This window comes from Herpailurus yagouaroundi, unplaced genomic scaffold, assembly GCF_014898765.1.
Source record: "Herpailurus yagouaroundi ecotype Mexico unplaced genomic scaffold, PumYag 221, whole genome shotgun sequence".
Classification (NCBI taxonomy): Eukaryota; Metazoa; Chordata; class Mammalia; order Carnivora; family Felidae; genus Herpailurus; species Herpailurus yagouaroundi.
The window spans coordinates 19,282,114-19,307,859 of NW_024412452.1; the positions used below are offsets into that span (position 1 = coordinate 19,282,114).

The following is a 25,746-nucleotide window of genomic DNA, read 5'->3' on the forward strand; positions in this document are numbered from 1 at the left end:
GTTAATATTATTTCTTCTTCTGATATTTGGGAGAATTCACCAATGAAGGCATCTGGACATGAAGGGTGTGTGTGTGTGTGTGTGCATGTGCATGTGTGTGTGTGTACATGCATGTATGTACATGTGTGTTGAAAGATTAACTATGAATTCAAATTTAAATAATATAGAGTCATTCAAGTTATCTATTCCTTCTTGCAAGAGCTTTGATAGTTTGAGTCCTTCAAGGTATCCATCTCATTTACGTTATGTTTATTTGTATAAAGTTATTCATATTACTATTTTTTAATGTGTGTAGGTCTGTAGTCTTTATTCTTGATATTGGTAAGTTATGTCTGCTTTCTTTTTTTATGAATTTAGGTCAAGATTGGTCAGTTTTACTGATCATTTCAAAGAACTAGCTATTGATTTCATTGGTTTTCTCTATTCTTTATTTACTAGTTCTTATTTTTATCATTTCCATCCTTCTATTTACTTTAGGTGTAATTTACTCTACTTTCCTTAGGTTCTTAATGTGGGAAGCTGGGATTGTTGATTTTAGACCTTCCTTCTTTTCTAATTAAAACACTTAAAGCTAGAAATTTCCCTCTAAGTACTGCTATAGCTACATCTCACAAGTTTTGATGTTATATTTTTATCTTATTTATTTATATTTTCCTTTCTAAATCTCAGAGAGGGAGAAAGAGAGAATCCCAAACAGGCTTCCCACTGTCAGTGCAGAGCCCGATGCAGGGATTGAACTCATGAATCATAAAATCATGACCTGAACTGATGTCGGATGCTTAATCAACTGAGCCGCCCAGGCACTCCTTTTTGTTTTTATTCATTTCAAAATATTTCCTAATTTACTTTGTGGTTTCTTCTTTAAATCATAGTTTATTTAAAAGAATGTTGATTAATTTCTAAATATTTGGAGATTTTCCAGGTATCTTTCTGTATTGATATCCAATTTAATTCTGTTGTGGTCAGAAGAACCTACTCTGTATTATTTCAAAACAGTTAAATTTATTGAGGTTTGTTTTAGCCCCCTGAATATGATCCATCTTGATTGATATTCTATTTACATTTAAAAAGAATGTATTTTGCTGTTAAGTGAAGTGTTTTATAAATGTCAGGTCAAATTCACTGATAATGTTTTTCAAGTATTTTCTATTTTTGCTGATTTTGTTTATGTGTTCTCTCAACTAGTGAGTGAGGAAATTCCAATTATAATTGTGGCTTTCGCTTTTTCTCCTTTTAGTTCTATCAATTTTTGCTTTATTATTTCAGAACTCTATTATTAGTAATATTTAAGATTGTTATGGTTATTCATTAATTTCCAACTCTTTATTATGAAGGTACAGAATTTTAGTTTAATTCATTTTTATCTAAGCATTTTTAAAAGTCTTGCTGTTGTCTTCTGGCTTGCATAATTTCAGAAACAAAGTTTGCAGTTTTTCATACCTTTGTGCCTGTGTCTTTTTTCTTTGGCTACTTTTTAAGATTTTCCCTTCATCCTCTTTTGAACATGATTATGATTATATGTTAGTGTTTTTTCTCAGCAAATAAGTTTCTTCTCTTTCTAGAGGTATTGCTTAGGGTACGAGCAGAATCAACAGATTTCAGATATTTTTGGTTTCTTATAAAGTTCCTACACATTGGTATCTACTGCCAAGGAACCACCCTGATTTATGAGAGTTTACAGTGCTTGACTGCAAGCTTGTGAAGGCTTTTGGATAGTACCATTCATGATTCTACCAACACAGAAAGAATAGTGAGGTTTTATTGCTTGGTATGGTTAGGGCAATTCCCCAGATTCCCTATCAAGTTGAGTCCTGTTACATATAGCACAAATTCTTATTTTGATGTGACTTAAAGTTAGTATGAAGAATTTTGGCATCTTTTGCATGAACTAATGTATTTTTTAAAATCCTAAAACCTGTAACTATTCCAGTTAAATGATGTTGATGATGGTAGTAATAAAAAGAAGAATTGCAGTAATATTTTATATACTTTACAGCTTATAAATAATTTTACATACATTTTCTCATTTGGTTTTATGATTATTTGTACTGAGAAACTTTTATGGACTCACTCAAATCAATAAACATTGCTACTTTTGAAGAAAAAGTATTTTATAGCCAACCATTTTTAAAAGATTAAAAAAAAGCCCCACCCTCCTTAAAAGCCCTAATACTTACTGTCATTTAATTACACAGAAATTGTTAGTTTCAAATGAAATCAAGGATGTATAAAAGATGATAAAATTAGAATAGAATGCCCCACCTTTGTTTTGTGGTCTTGCTTCTCTTACATTAGAAGTGGATTTTCTTTGGGGTGCCTGGGTGGCTCATTTGGTTACACTTCCGACTTTGGCTCAGGTCATGATCTCACAGTTCGTGAGTTCAAGCTTCACGTTGGACCCTGTGCTGACAGCTCAGAGCCTAGAGCCTGCCTCAGATTCTGTGTCTTCCTCTCTCAGCCCCTCCCCTGCCCACACTTTGTTTCTCTCTCTCAAAAATAAATAAGCATTAAAAAAAATTTTTTAATAAAAAAAAGTGGATTTCTTTCATTTTTTTATTTAAAAAATTTTTTAATGTTTATTTAAAAAAATTTTTTTTAATGTTTATTTATACTTGATACAGAGAGAGACAGAACATGAACGGGAGAGGGTCAGAGAGAGAGGGAGACACAGAATCTGAAGCAGGCTCCAGGCTCTGTGCTGTCAGCACAGAGCCCAACACGGGACTCCAACTCACAGACCATGAGATCATGACCTGAGCCGAAGTCGACTGAGCCACCCAGGAGTCCCGATTTCTTTCATTTTAAAAGGATAAACTAATGTACTTATATTGTGCCAAGATATTTTATAGTAAATATTAGCTGTGAAGGGCATCACTAGCAGGATTAACACTGATCATTTCTTCAGTAGAAAAGAATAGTCTTTACTTTTTTAAATTTTTTTAAAGTTTTTATTCATTTATTTTGAGAGAGACAGAGACAGCATGAGTGAGGGAAGGGCAGCTAGAGGAGAGAGAGAATCCCAAGTAGGCTCTGCACTGCCAGCAGAGAGCCTGACGTGGGGCTCAAACCCATGAAGCCGTGAGATCATGACCTGAGCTGAAACCAAGAGTTGGATGCTTAACCGACTGAGCCACCCAGGTGCCCCAAAAAGAATAGTCTTTAAATGCCAATTTAAACTAAATTCGTATGTGGTATCTATGAAAAAACTACCAATTGAGAGCACCCATTAATAAAAACAGACTTCAAAGCATATATATAGTCATATTTGTCATGGCTATTTCTACTTATCCCCACCCACACCAAAGTATGTGGGGCTGAAGAGTAAAGGCAACTTAGAACTAATAGAGCTGGTCAGTAAGAATTGTGTTCACATCAAAAGCCTGTCTGTAAATGTATATAACAGAGGCCTAAACAACCGGTGCAAAAAATAGGGTTAGCTATTGTGGTCTACCTAAAAGTGAATAAACAAGAGAAGAATCTTTAGGTAGACCGCAAAAGCTAACCCTATTTTCCCCATCTGTTGTTTAGACCTCTGCTGTATATGTTTAAAGACAGGCTTTTGATGTGAACATAGTTTGATTATGTGGAGTATAAATTAATTAATATATGCTGAATGACAGGCATAAGATAGATGGAGTTGGTAGCTGGTAGCCACAAAATCCTATTATTCTTGCCCCCCTAAATCCCACATTTCTAGCACTTATGCAGGAAATGATTATTTTTCCTTTATGGAAATGTTAACTCTATGTTTGTTAATCTACTTGTTATTTTCAAAAGAATCACTTGGTTTTACTTTTTTGTGACAGGTATCTTCACACGAGGACAGCTGGGCCTGATAGACATCATATTCCAATACATTCACTGTGATGAGATATATGAGGCGATAAATATCCTGAGCAGTATGAACTGGGACACTCTGGGCCACCAGTGCTTTATCAGCATGAGTGCCATTGTAAACCATCTTCTTAGACAAAAGCTCACTCCAGAGAGAGAAGGTCAGACATGGAATATATTTCATAAATGGATTTTGTATATATATGAAGTACATTTTATTGAGTCTGCTATGTTTTGAGGATTTTTTTGAATTGTATTATCAGAGATTAAAAGAGAAATGTTAATGCCCTATTAAAACTGACAAGATCAGATATCAAATAATTATCCATATGGTACTTAGCGTGTAGTATTTGTCAACATAAAGAAGAACTTTTTTGTGTATACCTGTGTTGGAACTCACAATGCAGTCATTGTACATTTCAGTCTAAGTTCATGTGTGTAATATGCTCAGATCTTAAACTTTAATTGAGAATTCCATGTATTCTGTAGGGGCTGGTAGACAGAGGGCCCCAATTAAAGGTCCTTATTCTTCCTTCATTTTAGACATCAGTATTTTTCTCTCATACTCCAAGTCTTTTGTCTAGACGGTAGTCCTTACCACTGATTTGTGTGTGTGCTGTGTGTGTGTGTGTGTGTGTGTGTGTGTGAGAGAGAGAGAGAGAGAGAGAGAGAGAGAGAATGAGAGAATTGTGGCCCAGGCTGCTACTCCTTGTTTTCATTTTAACTGGTAGTTCCGATACCTCTCTGCCTACTTGGATTCCTCTGCTTTCCTTCAGTAAGTAATTATGCCCATAGGATCTCAGATAAGACATTGTTTTTTAAGTGAGCTCTGTGTACAGCATGGAGCTTGAACTCACCACCCCAAGATCAAGAGTTGCCTGCTCTACTGACTTGAGCCAGCCAGGCGCCCCTCAGATAAGACACTTTTTAAAAAAAGAGAAAAATAATGTGCACATACAGTAATGAAATTCATTTTTGTATTTTCCAATTATCCAGTGTATGTTATTTTTATTATTGAGTTATTAATATAAAATGCACCTAAACATTCTTGCACTTGTGTCTTTATTTCAAATCTTTGCAAGAAGCATTGACATTAATGATGGGAAGTCCTGGACAATGAAAAATGTCCCTAGGTAATTTACAAGGTAGAGAAAGCAGGAAATATGTCAAAAGGTCTTCACTGGAGAGCTTTTTCCCTACTATTTTCTTTGAATGTTTATAGATTTTCTTCTTCCATTTCATTATGTTTCCAAAGTAACCAAATTGTGTAGATAAAATTCTGTACCTAACCTTCATTTTAGTAATTTTAAAGAACAGGTTCCTTCAGGAAGTTCACATCATGGGACTTGGCGCAACTTTTAGGAGGCCCACAATAAATATTTATTTAATGTTAATTGAATGTGCTCTTTGGAGGTAGTCTAACCCATCTCTGGAGGGTCCAGTATTTCTACAGTGAGAAAATGCCTAGCACAATGCTTGGCCTACCATAGGTATTTAATGAATATTAGTTAAAAATAAAAAGAAGAGTATAACTTTAAATTAGGTTACTAGATATTACTGTAATATTTCTGCCTACAGAGTTATCTCAAGTACTTATTTCTTAGTATTGGTACACTCTCAGAGATTAGGTACATAGTAGGGGGTTAAAAAGCAGAATATGTAAGGAAAGCCTGTTATAGTATACACAATATGTTTAAGAGATGCTAAATTTACAGTTGAAGAATTGTAGAGAAGATAAAAATATTGACTGTCACTCAACGACACTGAGAAATTGCTAGCACCTTGGTGAATTTGTGTTGTAAGATTCCAGTGTTGTAAGAAAGGTTATTAGGGAATTCACAAATGGGCATTATCAGATTCTTGCTTTAATAAAGGATATTTTCAAGGCACCGTGTTGGGAAGATAGGGAAATGAAAAGCTTGTATGATACTAGGCTATTAAAATAAAAGACTTGCATGATGCTGGATTATCAGAATATGCACATTTTAAGTAGGTATATGCATTTCCCCCCAAGTAACTGCAAAATACATTTCTAAAACATTCAGAATTCTTCTCTGTTGAGATTTATTCTGTCCGAATCTAACAAACTTGACATGGTAATTTGTTTTCCTTTTATTAGTGGAACCCAGTGAGTTCTTTCATTTGTGCTGTGTTGTGGTTATCTTTGAGATCTTCATTTCTGCCTTAAACATCAAGCTGGGCTATCTAATGAATCTGTAACTGTGCTGGGAGTTATGAGTGTTCCATATAGGTTTGAACATTGCAGAAGTACGAAACATGCTGTCAAGAAAACAAGCAATGGCAAGAGGCTCTGGCTTGTTTTCACAATAGCATTGCTGTATTCAATTTTAATCTAAATTGACTGCTGCTTTGAAAGAAAATACCTCTGAAGTTCATCTTACTTTACTGTCTAGATTTGAGATTAAAAAAAAGAAATTACTAACAGCTTAGCCAAGTCCATAGCAATTACTCTGATGAGGTATTTAATACTTTCAAACCCAAATATACCTAAAACTAGAGTTTTGCTAAATAAGGAATTTTTTATTCACTCTAGCACTTAGTGGCATAAAAATCAATGGAGTTTTACTGTAAGCTGAAGTTTTCTCATACAGTGCTCACCATTATTGTAATTATATAACTTCCAGGTGTTTGGGGGAGAAAACACAACCCCAAAGGCATGGCTTGGTAAAATTATGAAGTAGGCAAAATGTGCCTTTTTCTCCCAGTCGCTAGCCCTCTGGTTTATCAAAACTTGCTCTCCAATCCTTTTTCCCTAGGAAGGTGTCAGTTGACCAAGAGCAGATTAGCATGACATCCCTCCCAGGGGTGTTAGCTTTCACACTTGGACAAAACCAACAATCTTGTTTATTAGAATGAGATTTAGGGAAGGTATGGGGACTTTCACTGTTTCTTTAAAATTGTCTTAGAAGGATGTTATTACTTCAGTAGGGCTGTATTTATTTTTAAATGTTTATTTAAAACATTCCTAATACTTCTTTCAATCCCCAGTGCAAAAAGGTTAGTTTTCTCCTTTTAGGTAAAGAGTAAATGTTAAGCACACTGTGAGTTGATTCTACTGGAAATACTAGTTCAAACTGTGTTACTTTGATGAGTCACTGTTTTAATTACCCATTTGTGGTGAGAGGTTGGTTCATTATGGATTTCTTCAGTTTTGACAGCTTTTTGTTGCTCAGAGTCATTGTCAGCTTTGCCTCAAGTGAAAGTTTATACACAGGTTTGTTTTTGTACCAGCTGTCATATTTTAATTTCATCTTTCCTGCAACAAGCTCATATTTCATCCAAGTTTGCAAAACCTGACTGACTGCAAACATGAGTATTCTGTTGTAATTGAAGGAGTTTCACTTGTTTCAGTGCTGCTATGTTTGAATTCCACAGCACAGCTTGAGGCAAGCCTTGGAACCTTCTATGCTCCAACAAGACCACTTCTGGATACAACTATATTGGAATACAGAGATGAAATCAGCAAATATGCAAGAAGATTCTTCCATCACTTGCTCAGGTGAACAATATCTTGGGATTGATTAATGTCAGACTACCTATTTAAGGAACCATCTTCTTTAATTAGAATATTCCATAATGTGGCTGTTTTCTAATAGTCCATTTCCTAAGAGAAAAAACAGATCTTCTCTTGATACTCTTTAATATGTTCTTGTTTTCCTTTTAATGAATATATTTGAATATTGTTTAGGGCTTTTACACATCATCAGAATGCTTGAATATAACTTCCCCTTTAATATGAAAGCAAACAATACTAACTATGTAAAGCCAATTTTATTTGTAAAGTCAATTTTATTTATTTTATTTTTATTTTTATTTTTTTGAGAGAGAGGGGGAGGGAGAGGGAGAGAGAGCAACTCACAACTGTGAGATCATGACCTGAGCCAAAATCAAGAGTTGGATGCTTAACTGACTGAGCCACCCAGGTGCCTTAGTAATGTTCCATTTTTTAAGATGAGAGGGATATGCATCAGGGTCCATCAAAAACTATTATTCTTTTAATTAAATATATATGTTGTATACTTTTATATATATATTATGTATTTTATAACAGGAAGTAAGAGAATTACCAACTTCATGTACCAAAGGTAAGTATTACATCGAGTTGAATTTTGAGTTTTAATTTCATTTATAATCTGTCATAGTTCTTTTTAACTCTTTCAAACAATTTCATGTATTATCTCTCCTTTTTTCTCAGATCATACCCTGTAAGAGGGTATCATTATTTGACAAATAAATAAACTATTAAGTGGTACTTTGGTCTCTACCTAACAGTGAAGCCTTTGGAAACCAGTCTTAAAAGTTGAGAAATGTTGATATATTGCATGAATTATGATCTGTAATTGAATCTTGCCTTTTTATCTGAATGATTTTAGCATATTTCAAGAGACTCTTCATCCTGAATGAAGCTGTTTTCTATGTGTGAACAAATGCCAAAAATACTAGGGCGGATGTCACATTTATTTGGACTTCTTTGCTTTGTTCTATATTTTGTTTTCCTTGTTTCTGAATTTACCTCCTGCCTAAAGAGCCCAAAAAAGGTTATTCCTAGAATTAAATGTTTTTCCTTGGGGTATATCAGGATTTTCTCATTTCCTTTTTTGCATGCTTTGCTACTATTTCGGTTATCATGAGTGTTTATTAGTTCTTTTGATAGTAGGCTATATATGACATTATGAAAAAAGCATACATTTAGAAGAAATTAAATGAAATAGTTTAAATAAATTGGAATTATTCTTTTTTTTAATCTGCTGTGAAGTTCTCCTGTTTAGAGGAAGAGGAACAGGCTAAATACTTCTTTGTATTTGTGAAGTGCTAGAATTGCATTACTGCCCGTACCTTGTCTAGCCAGTATATTAATACTCTAAAAAGTGTTATTAGATAATGGAATAAGTCCTAAACAGTAAAGACCATCATAAAGAATTTCAAGTTAAAGATGAAGAAAAGAAGCACCATGCAGAATAGGGATGTACCTAAGGTCACTCATTGGTAAAGCTGACTGAGACTGCCTGAGTCCAGATTGGGCTCTTTTGATAAAGAAGAATAAAATATTACATTGATTTTAATTTCATACAGCATATAACGCATGAGGTCATAGTATGCATGCATGAGGACAGTAATCCATTTTGGTTATTAAAATAACTATTTTTGATACAATTTTGTTTTTATCTTGACATTAGAGGAAGTACACGGATCTTTTTGTCATTAGCAAGTATGAAAACTTATCTTGACAGTCTTCCTGCAAATGCAAATGAATCTAAACTTTAAAACTGATTTCTCATGTCCTTTCTTGACACCTTTTTGTATGTGTTCCAAGTGATAAATTTTCATCAAGAAATGTTCCCTGTAAATTTTTTTTTTCAACGTTTATTTATCTTTGGGACAGAGAGAGACAGAGCATGAATGGGGGAAGGGCAGAGAGAGAGGGAGACACAGAATCCAGGCTCTGAGCCATCAGCCCAGAGCCCGACGCGGGGCTCGAACTCACGGACCGCGAGATCGTGACCTGGCTGAAGTCGGACGCTTAACTGACTGCGCCACCCAGGCGCCCCAAGAAATGTTCCCTGTAAATGTGAATCATGGCTTTTGACATTGAAGATAGAAAGCACTAGAGGTACAATATTGATAAAACAGCTAAATAAAATGTTTACTATAATAAAATTTTAAATAGATGATGCAGTCTATTTCATAAAATCATTAAGTTGTAAGACGCTTACCTATAGAAGTTGTCTAGAAAAAACTTCAGTGTGTTTTCCTTTATTCCCATACTCACTCTCTTGACACCAGATAGGTGGGAGTTTTTTCCCCCCACACTGACCAATCTCTGACACCTGCAGGGTGTTCTAGAATTCAGTTCAATTCTGACAGTAAGCAGAGTTAACACAGACCACACATGTAAAGTTATCAATCCTACAGGAGTGCCCTTATTTCAGCTGCCATCTGCAAGTAATAAGTCCCCAGGTTACCCACAGCTTCTGTCCAATTTGGCTACAAATTGGAGTTTCCTGCTACCCCCTTCTCAGATTTGATAATTTGCTAGAGCAGCTCACAGAACTCAGAAGAGCAGTTTACTTACTATTGCCAGTATTTTAAAGGATGTTTTATTTATTTATATTAATTAAATTTTTTTTGAACATTTATTTATTTTTCAGAGAGAGAGAGAGAGAGAGTGAAGGAGCGAGCATGAGCAGGGGAGGGGAAGAGAGAGGGAGACACAGAATCTGAAACAGGCTCCAGGCTCTGAGCTGTGAGCACAGAGCCTGACGTGGGGCTCAAACTCATGAACCGTAAGATCATGACCTGAGCAGAAGTCAGATGCTTAGCCTACTGAGTCACCCAGGCACCCCCTTAAAGGATGTTTTAAATGATACAGGTGAACAGCCAGATGAAGAGATGCATAGGGCAAGTTATAGGAGAAGGGACATGAAGCCTCCATTCCCTCTCCAGGAGTGCCACCCTCCCAGCACTTCCACTTGTTCACCAAGTTTGGAACCTTTTCGAACCCGTTCCTTTTGGATATTTTATGCAGGCTTCATTATGTAGGCATGATTGATTAAATAATTGGCCATTGGTAATAACTCAACCTCCAAAACCTCTCTCCAGCCCCAGGTCTGGGGATAGGGCTGAAATTTCCAATCCTCTAATCATGCGCTTGGTTTCACTGACAACAAGACCCATGCTAGGGGCTTTCACAAAGTCTCCTCTGTAATGTAAACTCAGATGTGGTTGAAAGGGGCTTGTTACAAATAATAAAAGACTTTCTTTTAGGAAATTCTAAGGATTTTAGGAATGGGATAAAACCAAATATATATTTCTTACTATAAATCATAATATCACAGAATGCAAATGCAACTGCCTAAGCTAAGTTCAGAAGATGATTGTTCACCTGTCTTCATGAAATAGAATAGTCCTCCAGAACTACTGAATAGGAAGGTATTAACAAGTAAGAACTTTTTATTATAAACAAATAGAAACTATAATAGGAACTCCTAGATATTGATGAAATAAAAGGGCAAATATTTCAAGTGAATGTGCCACATATGAAACTTATTTTACTAACATGGAAACATATTATAAAGGATTAAAAATTAATTGATTCTACTTGTTTATTTCCCCTCTTAACTATAAGACTACTGTTTTCTGACTCCTGTGGAACAATGTGATTGTGACACAGAGATAGCATCATGCTTTTCAATTATTAGAAAATGGTAAGCAAGTAAGTTGGAAAAGGGAACTTTATTGCCTAGAAATAAAAATAAGATGTTTGTGGGGCACCTGGGTGGCTCATCAGTCAGCAAAGTGTCCGATTTCAGCTCAGGTTATAATCTTACGGGTCGTGAGTTCGAGCCTCGAGTCAGGCTCTGTGCTGACAGCTAGAGCCTGGAGCCTGCTTCAGATTCTGTGTCTTCTTTTCTCTCTGCCCCTCTCCCACTTGTGCTCTGTCTCTCTCTCAAAAATAAACATTTAAAATTTTTTTAAAAATACAATGTTTATGAAATATTTCAGGCAGAGTTTAGTGATACCTGTATTTTCCTTTTCACTGCAACAAAAAGTAAGAGGAACTGATGGAAAGAAAGGGAGATGGATAGATATGTAATAAAACAATATTGTAAAATGATGATAGAATCTAGGTGATAAATATATTCATTCAACTTTCCTGGATGTTTGAAAATTTTTACAATAAGGTGTTGGAGGGATATATATATTATGTTGGGGTCAATATTTATACTTAGAGTTCAGGTAAAAAAGGGTAGTGTTTTGGAAATTATTCTTAGCTTTCAAAATGGTTCTTAGCTTATGCAATACATATATATGATAGGCACAAAAATTATTCTGTGACTAAAGTTGTTAACCAGCTTGGTTTCTAAATGGCTTTTTTGGTTACACTTTTCACTAATGCAGCATACACAGTAAAGTAAGTAAAACCATTATATGAAATCAATTCAAAGAATATGAATACTAAAATAGTTACCTAAGAATATTTAGGAAATAACACAGAATTATTTGCAGAGAAAAACTTCCGGGTCAGATCATCTAAACATGCTGGATAATATATTTAAAATATTTGCTTAAAGCGTGGCAGGAAACTAAGGGAAACACTCAGGTAGAAATGGCAAGGATGCTTGATTCCACTGGAGTAAGCAAACTCAAAGTTTGCCTTGAGGGCATGTGCTGGCACCTGGCAGTGAGGAGCTTGGTTTAGGAAGGCTTGTATATTCAGAGTGTAGGAGACAAAGCCTAGGGCTCAAGCAGAATGGGGAGATGGGATCTGAGATCTCCACATCAATCTATGACCATTGGAAGGTAGCATCCTCTCTGAACTATAAGGAAGGAAGGTATGAAAGGCAAGAAGGAATGGTGGGCAAAATATAATACTAAACTTGTAGGAACATAAAAATCAATAGTATAAAACATAAACACTAACATCTAATTCAAGGGATTAAAAATTAAGATAAAATTCTGGGCAATAACAGTATATAAATCAGAAGATGAGTGAAGAAGTTAAAGTATTCTAAAGTCTTTATGCTTTTCAAGAAGAAGATAGAGATACTACTAATACTAGGTTTTATTTATTTTTTTTAATTTATTTATTTTTAATCTTCATTTATTTTGAGAGAGAGAGAGAGCGCATGAGCAGGGAAAGAACAGAGAGAGAAGGAGACACAGAATCCGAAGCAGGTTCCAGGCTCTGAGCTGCCAGCACAGAGCATGATGCGGGACTTGAACCCATGAACTGAGAGATCGTGACTGAGCCGAAGTCGGATGCTTAACCAACTGAGCCACCCGGGTGCCCCAATACTAGATTTTATTAAGTAAAATATACACGGTAGAATTTCTGGGGCAATCACTAAAAAATGCAAACATTATATAATTTTCAAACAAACAGTGAATATTTTGGATGAGAACAAATTCATCACAAAAAAAGGCAAGAATTGGGGGAGGGTGCAGCACACAGGGGGACAAAACATTAAAAAAAAGATGGAAAACAGAAAACACAAAATGACGTAGTAGAAATTAATTTAAAAATCAATAATCATTGTCAATGATTTCATTTGCAAAGAGAGAGAGAGAGACAGAGTGCAAGTGGAGGAGGGGCAGAGAGAGAGGTAGACACAGAATCTGAAGCAGACTCCAGGCTCTGAGTTGTCCTCACAAGCCTGAACTGCAGGGCCCAAACTCACAAACCAGAAGATCATGACCTGAGCCGAAGTTGAATGCTTAACTGACTGAGCCACCCAGGCACCCCTAGGTTCATTTTTATTACTGAATATTTTTTTATCTTCTCATGACATATACTATTAGAATACATCACATTTTATTTATCTATCCTAATGTTCAGGGACATTTCTGTTGTGTTTAGGGCTACTATAAAATATGTTGCTCTTCATGTACATGTCCCTGGTGGATATGTACGGATCTTTGTAAATTTATTGACCATTTGGAATTTTTTTTTTTTTGTAAATCGTCTATCCATTCCATTGGAATTTTTACCTTTTTTATGGATTTTTAAGCAAACTTTGGATATTATTGATAATCTTTCATTTGTTGCAAATATCTTTTCCCATATTGCCATTCGTGTTTCAGTCTATTACATGCATGTTGTTGTTGTTGTTGTTGTTGTTGTTCCTAAAGGAGTTTGATAAGGTTAATTAATATATGACTGTTCTGCATTATGGTTTCCTAATTCTTAGAACTTCTCTCCCCAGCATTATAAAAATACTTACCTTCTTTTTTCTTGTTTTTTTTTGGCCTTTTTTAAAAATTTAAATTCAAGTTAGATAACATACAGTGTAGTCTTGGCTTCAGGAGTAGAACCCAGTGATTCATCTCTTACATATGACACCCAGTGCTCTTCCTGAAAAGTGCCCTCCTTAATGCCCTTCATCCATTTAATATTTAACCCATCCCCCCCACACCCTCTCTAGCAACCCTCAGTTTGTTCTCTGTATTTAAGAGTCTCTTATGGTTGGGGCGCCTGGGTGGCTCGGTTGGTTAGACAGCTGACTTTGGCTCAGGTCATGATCTCATGGTTTGTGGGTTCGAGCCCCATGTCGGGCTCTGTGCTGACAGCTCAGAGCCTGGAGCCTGCTTCACATTCTGTGTCTCCTTCTCTCTGCCCCTCCCCCACTCATGCGTGTGCTCGCTCTCTCTCAAAAATAAATAAACATTCAAAAAAAAAAAGAGTCTCTTAGGGTTTGCCTCCCTCTCTCTTTTTATCTTACTCTTCCTTCACTTCCCCTGTGTTAATCTGTTGAGTTTCTCAAATTCACATCATGATATGTCTTTCTCTGACTGACTTATTTCGCTTAGAAAAATATACACTCTAGTTCTATCCACGTTGTTGGAAATGGCAAGATTTCATTCTCTTTAATTGCTGAGTAGTATTCCATTGTAGATATTTGCCACATCTTTTTTATCCATTCATCAGTTGATGGACATTTGGGCTCTTTCCATAATTTGGCTATTGTTGACAGTGCTGTTTAAACATTGGGGTGCGTGTGCCCCTTCACATCAGCATTTTTGTATCCTTTGGATAAATATGTAGTATTGCAATTGCTGGGTTGTAGGGTAGTTCTATTTTTAATTTTTAAAAAATTTTTTTGTTTATTTTTGAGAGTGAGAGACAGAGCATGAGTGGGGAAGGGGCAGAGAGAGAGGGAGACACAGCATCTGAAGCAGGCTCCAAGCTCTGAGCTGTCAGCACAGAGCCCAACATGGGGCTCGAACCCACAAACTGTGAGATCATGACCTGAACCAAAGTCGGACGCTTAACCAACTGAGTTACCCAGGTGCCCCTATTTTTAATTTTTTGAGGAACCTCCATACTGTTTTCCAGAGTGGCTGTACCAGTTTGCTTTCCCACCAACAGTGTGAAAGGGTTCCCCTTTCTCCACATCCTTGCCAACATCTCTTGTTTCCTGAGTTGTTAATTTTAGCCATTCTGACAGGTGTGAGGTGGTATCTCATTGTGGTTTTGAGTAGTATTTCCCTAATGATGAGTGATGTTGAGCATATGTATGTTAGCCATCTGGATGTCTTTTTTGGAAAAGTGTCTATTCGTGTCTTCTGTCCATTTCTTCACTGGATTATTTGTGTTTTAGGTGTTGAGTTGGTAAGTTCTTTATAGATTTTGGATACTAACCCCTTATCAGATATGTCATTTGCAAATATCTTCTCCCATTCTGTCAGTTGCCTTTTAGTTTTGTTGATTGTTTTATTTGATATGTGGAAGCTTTTTATCTTGACGAGGTCACATTTGCTTTCATTTCCCTTCCTTCCAGAGACATGTCAAGTAAGAAGTTGCTGTGGCCAACGTCAAAGAGGTTGCTGCCTGTTTTCTCCTGTAGGATTTTGATAGTTTCCTTTCTCACATTTAGGTCTTTCAACCATTTTGAATTTGTTTCTGTGTATGGTGTAAGAGAGTGGTCCAGTTTCATTCTTCTGCGTGTTGCTGTCCAGTTTTCTCAGCACCATATGCTGAAGAGACTCATTTTTTTTTCCATTGGATACTCTTTCCTGCTTTGTCAAAGATTAGTTGGCCATATATTTATGGGTCCAATTCTGGGTTCTCTATTCTGTTCCATTGACCCGTGTGTCTGTTTTTGTGCCAGTACGATACTGTCTTGATGATTAAAGCTTTGTAATACAGCTTGAGTCTGGAATTGTGATACCTTCAGCTTTGGTTTTCTTTTCAGCATTACTTTGGTTATTCAGGGTCTTTTGTGGTTGCATACAACCTCTGTTTTTTTTAATCACCTTTATGACTTTATATTCTACATTTTATTCTTTAATACTGAAAATAATTTTGGCATAAGAAATAACACATAGATCCAACTTTATTTTCTCTCTTCTCTCTGGGCACTTGTCCTAAGATCCATTTTCTCATGACTTGTTAACTTACTGTATTCCATACTAACAATTACAGAATAACTTTAGGCAGCAGTCACAAAGTCATGCTCATCCACTAGAGTCTATATATGCATGCATACATGTGCGCGTGCGTACACACACACACGTACTACATACATGCACACATGCACACACACACACATTTTAAGAATTTGAGTCAGCATGTAAAAATTGACATTGCAGGGGCACCTGGCTGGCTGTGTTGGAAGAGCATGTGACTCTTGTTGGGGTCATGAGTTCCAGCCCCACATTGAGGGTAAAGTTTACTTAATTAAAAAAAATTGACATTGCATTAAAACCTAATTTATGATTTCTCTTAAAAAAAAAAAAAAACACCTCACTGGATTATTTGTTAATAGTGAACCTGCATTTTTCAGACAATAATCAGAGCAGAATGGCACATGTCCCATCCATAATGGGTTTACATCCTCCCTTTTGTCACAGATTCCAACCAGTTCTTCTTGCTTGTTACATTTGGCCTATTAAATATATATCTATTGCCTGCCTGTTTTATCAGCATTTAATTTATGGGCTCTATTTCCAATAATCTATCCCCATGCCCTCTCCATACCATTTCATTTACTATAACTTTGTGTACAATATGAAGCACTCTTCAAAATGTCTCTGAATTATAATAAGTTTTTAAAATTCCAGATGAACTCTAGGGTTCTTTGTTACTTTGTAAAAAAAAAGGAAATCTCATGAGGATTTTGATTAGAATAGTTATGAATATATGGATTAATTTTAGGAAGAATCAACATTTTTGTAATACTGAATTCTTCTGCTCAATAACAGGTTTCTCTCTATTGATTCAAGTTTTCCTTTACATCCCTACATATATTTTTATATGCGCATATTTCATGTTGACTCCTCTATATTTTATTGTAGTTTTTTCCTATTTTGGGGTAAGATATTTTTTAAATTCAACTTCTAATTTATGATTGTTGGTATATCAGAAACTATTGATGTTTGTATACTAATTTTTTAGTGGATTACCTTTTTGAACATTTAAAAATTATTTCTAATAATTATTCAGTTGATTTTTTTGTCCAAAGTGGACAAGCATGTTGTGTATAAATATCATTTCCCCTTTCCCATATTTATACTGCTCATTCTTGTGTAGTAAATAATAGTGGCAGTAGGACACTCTTAAATGTGACTTCAACAACAAAGTTGCTGTTCTTTTATAATTTAGGATGATGCTGTCAGTTATTTTGTGATGTATACTTTTTAAAAAATTTTATTAAGGTTTTTATTTTCATTCCAGAATAGTTAGCATACAGTGTTACAGTAGTTTCAGGTGTACAATACAGTGATTCAACAATTCTATACATTACTCAGTGCTCATTATACATGTACTCTTTAATCCCTATCACCTATTTCACCCATCCCCCACAAATACCTCCCCTCTGGTAACCATCAGTTCTCCATAATAATTAAGAGTATGTTTCTTGTTTTGCCTCTCTCTTTCTGTGTGTGTGTGTGTGTGTGTGTGTGTGTGTGTGTGTATTGTTTCTTACATTCCACATATGAGTAAAATCATATGGTATTTGTCTTTTTCTAATGGACTCATTTCACTTAGCGTTATACTCTCTAGATCCATCCATGTGGTTGCATTTGCCCAGATTTCATTCGTTTTTATGGCTGAATAATATTCCATCATATAAATATATATACCACACCACATCATCTTTATCCATTCATCTATTGATGGACACTTGGACTGCTTGCATAGTTTGGCTATTGTAAATAAGGCTGCAATAAATATAGTGGTGCATATATCCTTTTGAATTAGTGTTTTGTAATCTTTGGGTAAATACTCAGTAGTGAAATGCATTAGTTTGCATTTCTACCAACCGTGCACAGAGTTCTAATTTCTCTACTACCTCGCCAACACTTGTTATTTTCTGTTGTTTGATAGTAACCCTCCTAACAGATGTGAGGTAGTATCGCATTGCAGTTTTGATTTACATTTCCCTCATGATTAGTGATGTTGAACATCTTCATGTGCTTATTGGCCATTTGTATATCTGGAGAAATTTGTATTCAAGTCCTTTACCCATTTTTGCATTGGGTAGTTTGTATTTTTGTTAAGTTTTAAAAATTCTCCATATATTTTGGATATTAATCCCTTATCACATGTATAATTTGCAAACATTTTTCCCATTCTGTAGGTTTCCTTTTTACTCTGTGACTGGTGTCTTTTGGTGTACAACATGTTTAAATTTACATAAAGTCCAGTTTGTCTATTTTTTTCTTTTGTTACCTGCACATTTGGTGTCATATCCAAGAAATCATTGTCAAATTAAATGCTGTGAAGCTTTCATCTTATGTTTTGTTCTGAGAGCTTTATTGTCTCATATTTAGGTTCTTGATCCATTTTCAGTTAATTTTTATATACGCTTACTGGGTGAGGGTCCAACTTTATTCTTTTGCATGTGGCTATCCAGTTTTCTAAACACCATTTGTTGAAAAGAATGTGCCTTCCCCATTGAATCGTCTTGGCCCCCTTCTCAAACAGTGTTTCATTATAGGGATCTCCTGGCTGGCTGGCTTAGTCAGTAAAGCGTGTGACTCAATCTCAGGGTTGTGAGTTCATCCACCTGTGGGGCATGGAGTTTACGTAAAAAAAAAAAATAACATAAATAATTTCATTATATATGTGAGGGTTTATTTCTAGGCTCTGTATTCTATTCTGTTGGTCTATATATCTGTCTGTATGCCAATACCATACCGTAAATGCTTCACCATTTGTGATGACTTTGTAGTAAGTGGAAATCAAGAATCATAAATCTTCCAGTTTGCTCTTGTTTTTCAAAATTGTTTTGGCTATTCGAAGTCTCTTGAGATTTTATGTGAATTTTAGGATGAGTTTTTCTATTTTTACAAATAACATTGGGATTTTTGTAGGGATTTCATTGGATCTGTAGATTGCTTTGGGTGGTATCAACATTTTAACAATATTAAGTCTTTTAATCCATGTACATGGGATGTGTTTCCATTTATTTATGTTTCCTTTAATGTTTTTTTAATTTTCATTGGCTAAGTCTTTTACCTCCTTGGTGGAGTGAATTCCTAAGAATTTTATTCTTTTTGATGCAACTGTAAAAGGAATTAATTTTGTTATTGTCTTTTCACATTGTTCATTGTTGGTGTGTAGAAATGCAACTGATTTTTGCATGTTGACTTTGTATCCTGTTACTTTGCTGAATTCATATATTCTAACAGCTTTTTTTGTGGAATCTTTAGGGTTTTCCACATATACAATGATATCATCAGCAAAGAGATAATTTTATTTCTTCCTTTCCAATTTTTATGCTTATTTTTTCCTTTTTTTTTTCTTTAATTGCTCTAGCTCGAATTTCCATACTGTGTTGAATGTAAGTGGCAAGAGTGAGCATCTTTGCCTTCTTCCTGAACTTAAAAGAAAAGCTTTCTTTTACCATATAGTATGATGTCTAGTGTGGGCTTTTCATATAGGGCTTTTACTAGGTTGAGGAAGTCCCTTCTATTTATATTTTGTTGAGCATTTTTATCCTGAAAGGGTGTTGAATTTTATCATGTGCTTTTTCTGAATCAATTCAGATGATCATGAATTGATCATGATTCATTCCGAGATGATCATGTACTTTTTCCCCTTCATCTTGTTAATGTGCAAAATACGTTCATTGATTTTTGTATGTTGAACCATTTTTACATTCCAGGAAATCCCACTTTGTCCATTAAAGAATGTGTAATTCTTTAATATAATACTAAATTCTGTTTGTTTAGTATTTTGTTGAAGTTTTTGTGTCAGTATTCATATGGTATATTGGTCTGTAGTTTTCTTATACTGCCTTTGGCTTTGGTATCAAGGTTATGCTAGCCTTGTAAAATGAGTTAGGAAATGGTTCCTCCTCTTAATTTTTTTGGAAAAGTTTGAGAAAAATGGTTATAGGTATTGTTTAATGTATGGTATAATTCACCTGTAAAGCTATCAGGTCCAGAACTTTTCTCTGTTGGGAGATTTTTAAGTCCTAATTTAATCTCCTTACTAATTATAAATCTGTTCAGATTATGTTCCTTCGTGTATTAGTCTTGATAGTTTTTGTCTTCCTAGAAGTTTGTGCATTTCATGTAGGTCATTCCATATTTTGATGTACATTGTTCATAGTAGTCTTTTATAATACTCTCTATTTTTGTAGAATCAGTAGTAATGTTCTTACTTTCATTTCTGATTTTAGTAATCTGAGTCTTCTCAGTTTTTTTAGTCCATCTAGCTAAAGGTTTGTTTATTTTGTTGATCTTTTTGAAGAACCAACTTTTGTTTCATTGCTTTTCTCTATTGTTTTTCTATTCTCCATTCATTTATTTCCACTCTAATCTTTATTATTTCCTTCCTTCTGCTAGTTTTGGGCTTAGTTTGTTTATTTGTTTTTTTCTAGAACATTTCTTAAAATGTAAATTAAACATTAACATTTCTTGGGGCACCTGAGTAGCTCAGTCAGTTAAGCATCTGACTTCGGTTCAGGTCATGATCTCACGGTCTATGGGTTCAAGTCCTGCCTGAGGCTCTGTGCTGACAGCTCAGAGCTCGGAGTCTGCATTAATTTCTTTGTTCCCCCTCTCCCTCTGCCCCTCCCCTGCTCATGCTCTGTCCTCGTTCTGTCTCTCAAAAAAAATAAATGTTAAAAAAAATAAACATTAACATTTCTTAAAATGGTGATTTTAGATCTTTCTTGTTTTTTAATGTAAGTGCTTATAACTGTAAATTTCCCCCTTAGTGCTGTGTCTCATAGGTTTGGTGTGTTACCCTAAAGTCATTCATCCGTAAGTGTTCTCTCATTTCCCTTGTGATTTCTTCTCTGATGCATTGGTTGCTTAAAAGTGTATTGTTTAATTTCTACAATTTTCTGAATTTCCCAGTTTTACTTATGTGATATATTTCTAACTTCATCCAGTTGTGGTAAGACAAAAAATTGTTTGAAATCTATTGAGACTTAATTTGTACCAACATATGGTACATCCTGGAAAATGTCCCATGTGCACCTGAGAAAATTGTGTATATTGGATAGAGTTCTGTATAGGTTAGATTTAGTTAGTGTATTGTGTCGTTTATGTCCTCTATTTCCTTATGTATCTTTTGTCTGGTTATTCTATCCATTATTGTGAGTAAGATCTTGTAGTCTCCAACTGTTGTAAACTGCCTATTTCTGACTTCAATTCTGTGGGGTTTTGCTTCATATACTTTGATAATCTGTCTTTAGGTTCATAAATGTTCATAATAGTTTTATCACCTTGCTGTGGTAAACTTTCTGTTAATATATAATGTCCTTCTTTATCTCTTATAACCTTTTTTTTTTTAATTTTTTTTTTCAACGTTTATTTATTTTTGGGACAGAGAGAGACAGAGCATGAACGGGGGAGGGGCAGAGAGAGAGGGAGACACAGGATCGGAAACAGGCTCCAGGCTCCGAGCCATCAGCCCAGAGCCCAACGCGGGGCTCGAACTCACGGACCGCGAGATCGTGACCTGGCTGAAGTCGGACGCTTAACCGACTGCGCCACCCAGGCGCCCCTCTTATAACCTTTTTTGATTTAAGGTCTGTTTTGTCTATGGGGCACTTGGGTAGCTCAGTTGGCTTGAACATCCAACTCGTGATTTTGGCTCCAGTCATGATCCCACAGTTCCTAAGATTGAACCCCACTTCAGGCTTGGGATTCTCTCTCACTCTCTCCTCCTGCCCCTCCCCTGCTCCCTCTCTCTTTCTCTCTCAAAATAAATAAACTTAAAAAAATAAAGTCTATTTTGTCTAATATTAGTTTAGCCACTCCTATTCTCTTTTAGTTACTATTTGCATGAAATATCTTTTTCCATCTTTTCACTTTCAATTTGTTTGTGTCTTGGAGTCTCAAATGAGTCTCTTATAAACAGCATTTGGTTGGGTCATGTGTTTTTGTCCATTCTGCCAGTCTTTGTCTTTGGGTGGAGAATTTATTTCATTTACATTTAGAGTGATTACTCATAAGGAGGGACTTACTTTTATCATTGTGCTATTTGTTTTCTCTATGTGCTGTAGTGCTTTTGTCCCTCATTTCCTTCATTACTATCTTCTTTTGTGTTTAGTTCATTTTTTTGTAGTGAAATGTGTAAATTCCTTTCTCATTTCCTTTTGTGTATATTGTATACCTGTTTTCTTTGTGGTCATCATGGGGATAACATTTAAACATCCTAAAATTATAACACTCTAACTTAAACTTATACTCGTTTAATTTCAGTAGCTTACAAAAAGTCAGCTTTACAGCTCTGTCCCCAATTCTTTCAGTTGTTGATTGCGGAGAATTAGAGTAGTCTCCCCTTATCCATGGGGGATATGTTCCAAGACCACTAGCTGATGCCTGAAACTACAGATAGTACTGAATTGTATATATACTGTTTTTTCCTATACATAAATACCTGTGATAAAGTTTAATCTATAAATCAGGCAACAATAACAAGATTAACAACAATGACTACTAATAAAATAGAACAATTATGACAAGCTGTAATAAAAGTTATATGAATGGAGTCTCTGTTTCTCAAAATATCATATTGTATTGTATCACCTTTCTTGTAATAATTTGAGATAATGAAATACCTACCTGATGAGATGAAATGAGGTGAATGATGCAGGCATTGTGATGTAGCATTAGGCTACTAGTGACCTTCTGACAATATGTAAGAAAGAAGATCACTGGCTTCTGGATCACAGTTGACCATGGGTACCTGAAACTGTGGAAAGCAGAACCACAGGAGGTTCAGGGGGACTGCTGTACATCTTTATACATTGTATGCCCCCAAACATACACTAACAATCCTTTTAAGTGTCTCCTAAACTTTACAGAAAACAAGACTTGGAATTACAAACCAGAGTTACAATAAAGCTAGCTTTTACATTAATACTTGGTTTTTAAATGTATCATATAGAAAACAAAAAAAAGTACATTTATAAATCATTATTACAATAATACTGGTTTTTATAATTTCCCATGTATTTACTTTTATTGAGATCTTTATTTCTCCAAATGGCTTCATGTTACTATCTTGTGTTCTTTTATTTCACTTGCAGGATCCCCCTGAGCGTTTGTTCCAGGACAGGTCTAGTGGTCACACTCCCACAGCTTTTGTTTATCTGGGAATGTCTTAATTTCTCCCTCACTTTGAAGGATAATTTTGTCAGATATAGGATTCTTGGTTGATAGACTTTTGTTTCCTTTTAGCACTATGAATGTATCTTTCCACTGTTTTCTGGCCTCCAAAGTTTTTGATGAGAAATCTACCTATAATCTTATTGAGAATCCCTTGTATATGTGATTAATTTATTTTTTGCTGCTTTCAGGATTCACTCTTTATCTTTTGAAAGTTGTATTATAATGTGTATCTGTATGGGTCTCTTTGAGTTAATCTTACTTGGAGTTCATTGAGCTTCTTGGATGTTTATATTCATGTCTTTCATCAATTTGGGAAGTTTTCAGCTGTTATTTCCTCAAATATTCTCTCTATCCCTTTCTATCTTCCTCTGGGACTCCTATGATGCATATGTTTGTCTGTTTAATGGTGTGCCACAGGTCCCTTGGGCTCTTTTCACTTTTCTTCCATCTTTTCTCTTTCTGTTCCTGACCCTTGATAATGTCCATTGTTCTCTTTTCAAGTTTACTGATTTTTTCCTCTGCCTGCTTAACTCTGCTTCATATCCATCTGGTGAAGTTTTCATTTTGGTTACTGTACTTTTCAGCTTCAGAATTTCCTTATCATTTCTTTTTCGATTCTCCTTCTGTTGAGATTTCCATTTCATTCACACATTGTTTTCTTGACTTTCTGCATGTCTTCAGTTCTTTGAGTGTCTTTAAGACAGTTGTTTTAAAGTCTTTGTCTAGTATATCTGCCACTAGGTTTTTCCTTGGTCAGTTTCTGTTGATTTATTTTTTCTTTGAAAGGACCATACTTTCCTGTTTCTTTGTATGCCTTATGATTTTTTTTGTTGTTGAATGCTGGACATTTGAATATAATAATGTAGTAACTCTGGAAATCAGATTCTCTTCCTTACCCAAGGTTTACTGTTTTTTGTAATGGTTATTGTTTCTTTATCATTTGAGGTGTTTCTGTGCCAAGATCAGCTTTAAGTATAAACTTAATGTCTTCTCGGGTCTTTTCTGAGCTTTTCCCTGGCTATGCAGGGTCATTTTCTAATTTTACTATATATGCAGTGGCTTCTGAATCTCCTAGTCTTTAATGGGTGACTCTCAAAAGAGAAGAAAGCAAAAGATGAAGAAAGGGAAAGAGGACCCTTAAAATCCCCTGAAATTCATTTCAGCCAGAGGGGAAAGGGCTTGTAACAATGCCCGGGGGGAGGTGGGGGAGAGACACAACAAAGGTGGCTCCCTGGCTTCTTTGTACTTATGTGTTCAGAAACACCAATTAACAATCAAAACACAGTTACCCAGTATTTGGAGGACAGGATCCTTTCCCCCATCCTAGCTCCCACAGTTATGAAAGTTGCTCCAGGAACACATGCAGAGATGCTTGCCATATGGTTGGGGTTGGGGGATTGGTAACTGCTACTGTGGTAAGAGCTGGAATTGACCAAAATTAGCCTCAACTTACCTTCAAAGTCTTTCCCTGGAAGTTGCAAGCCTTCAGTAGATTCCAGAATTCCAAAATAGTTACATCAGGCAGATTTTGACAGGGCAGTTTTTGTCTAGGTGGGCTGACAGATATCTGGTGCTTCCTATTCCACCGTCTTCCTAGAATCCTCCCTGTTAGTGTGTTTTTAAATCATGTTAGCTGAACATTTGTCTCTTCCTAAGCTACTAAGAGTCTGAAAAATATTTTGTATCTTATTGAATGCCTTTTGGAGATCTTCAGATAGGATTATATGCCCCTTTATAAAGATAGCCTATTTTATTTATTTATTTTGAGAGAGCAAGAGAATGTGTGAGTGGAGGAGGGGCAGAGAGAGAGGAAGACAGAGGATCCCAAGCAGGCTCCATGCTGTCAGCACAGAGCTGGACATGGAGCTTAAACTCAGTAACCGTGAAATCGTGACCTACTCTGAAATTAAGAGTCAGACACTTAACCTACTGAGCCACCCAGGGGACTTTTGTTGACACTTTTATTGACAGATCCCTAATAATAAACCATCCTTATATTATTAGAATGTAATACTCTGATCGTAACTATTGAAGCAGATGTAAATAGTAAAACTTGACCTAAAATTGAATATTTATAATAAGTTGATTATTTCAAAATAAGGGCATACCAATTTTGCTGATGCACATGAGCCTCAACTTGATTTCTCTTCTGAGCAGTAATTACGTGAAATCATCATTCTTGCAATGACATTTGAAACTTGGGCTTATCCCTAGAATTATAAGAGAAAAATCTTGATAATGAAGAGATAGAATAGAATCATAAAATATATTCAATCCAAAAGAATGTCAGAAAAAAATACAATTAAAAAAAATAGTAATGTGGAAGATTTAAAACCAAAACTTATCAATAATCATATTATATGTAAATGGTCTAAACACTCCAGTTAAAAAAAGAGAAACCACACCAGAAAGAACAGATAACTACTGGAAATCAGGACATACTTGAGATAATCACAGTGAATGTAGATGAAAAGGCAAAGGAATTAAAGCAATTAGAAATATGTATTAGATATAGAAGATAGATAATTAAACAGTAGGATAATGAGAAAAGATGATGTACTCAAATATATAATACAAGAAAAAAGTCCCTGAAATGAAAAAAAAATCAAGCAGTGCAATCTAAGAATATTATACCTAGTTGAAATTTCTGTCAAGATTAGACATAATAGGCAAATCAAACAGTAAAGACCTCAATATAACACCTCTGAACCTTTTGTGGAAAAAATGCTTAATAATGAGCATAAATAAAAGTCTTCTCAAAAATGGAGAATCTAACAGAAAAACAAAGAAGCCTGGTAGTAAGCAGTCGTTTTG

General features: G+C 35.3%; 1 protein-coding gene across 3 annotated transcripts in view; it reads left to right on the forward strand.

The window, feature by feature from the left end:
• The window catches only part of WDPCP (WD repeat containing planar cell polarity effector), a 389,996-nt gene that overhangs the window by 156,108 nt on the left and 208,142 nt on the right, over window positions 1-25,746 (forward strand). For all 3 annotated transcript variants that reach the window (XR_005785465.1, XM_040458282.1, XM_040458283.1), the window contains 2 exons: window positions 3,807-3,995; window positions 7,231-7,354. Coding sequence is in view for 2 of the 3 variants with exons in the window: in XM_040458282.1 (XP_040314216.1) it covers window positions 3,807-3,995; window positions 7,231-7,354 (313 nt within the window). In the remaining variant the exon portion in view is untranslated. The remainder of the gene's footprint in view (window positions 1-3,806; window positions 3,996-7,230; window positions 7,355-25,746) is intronic.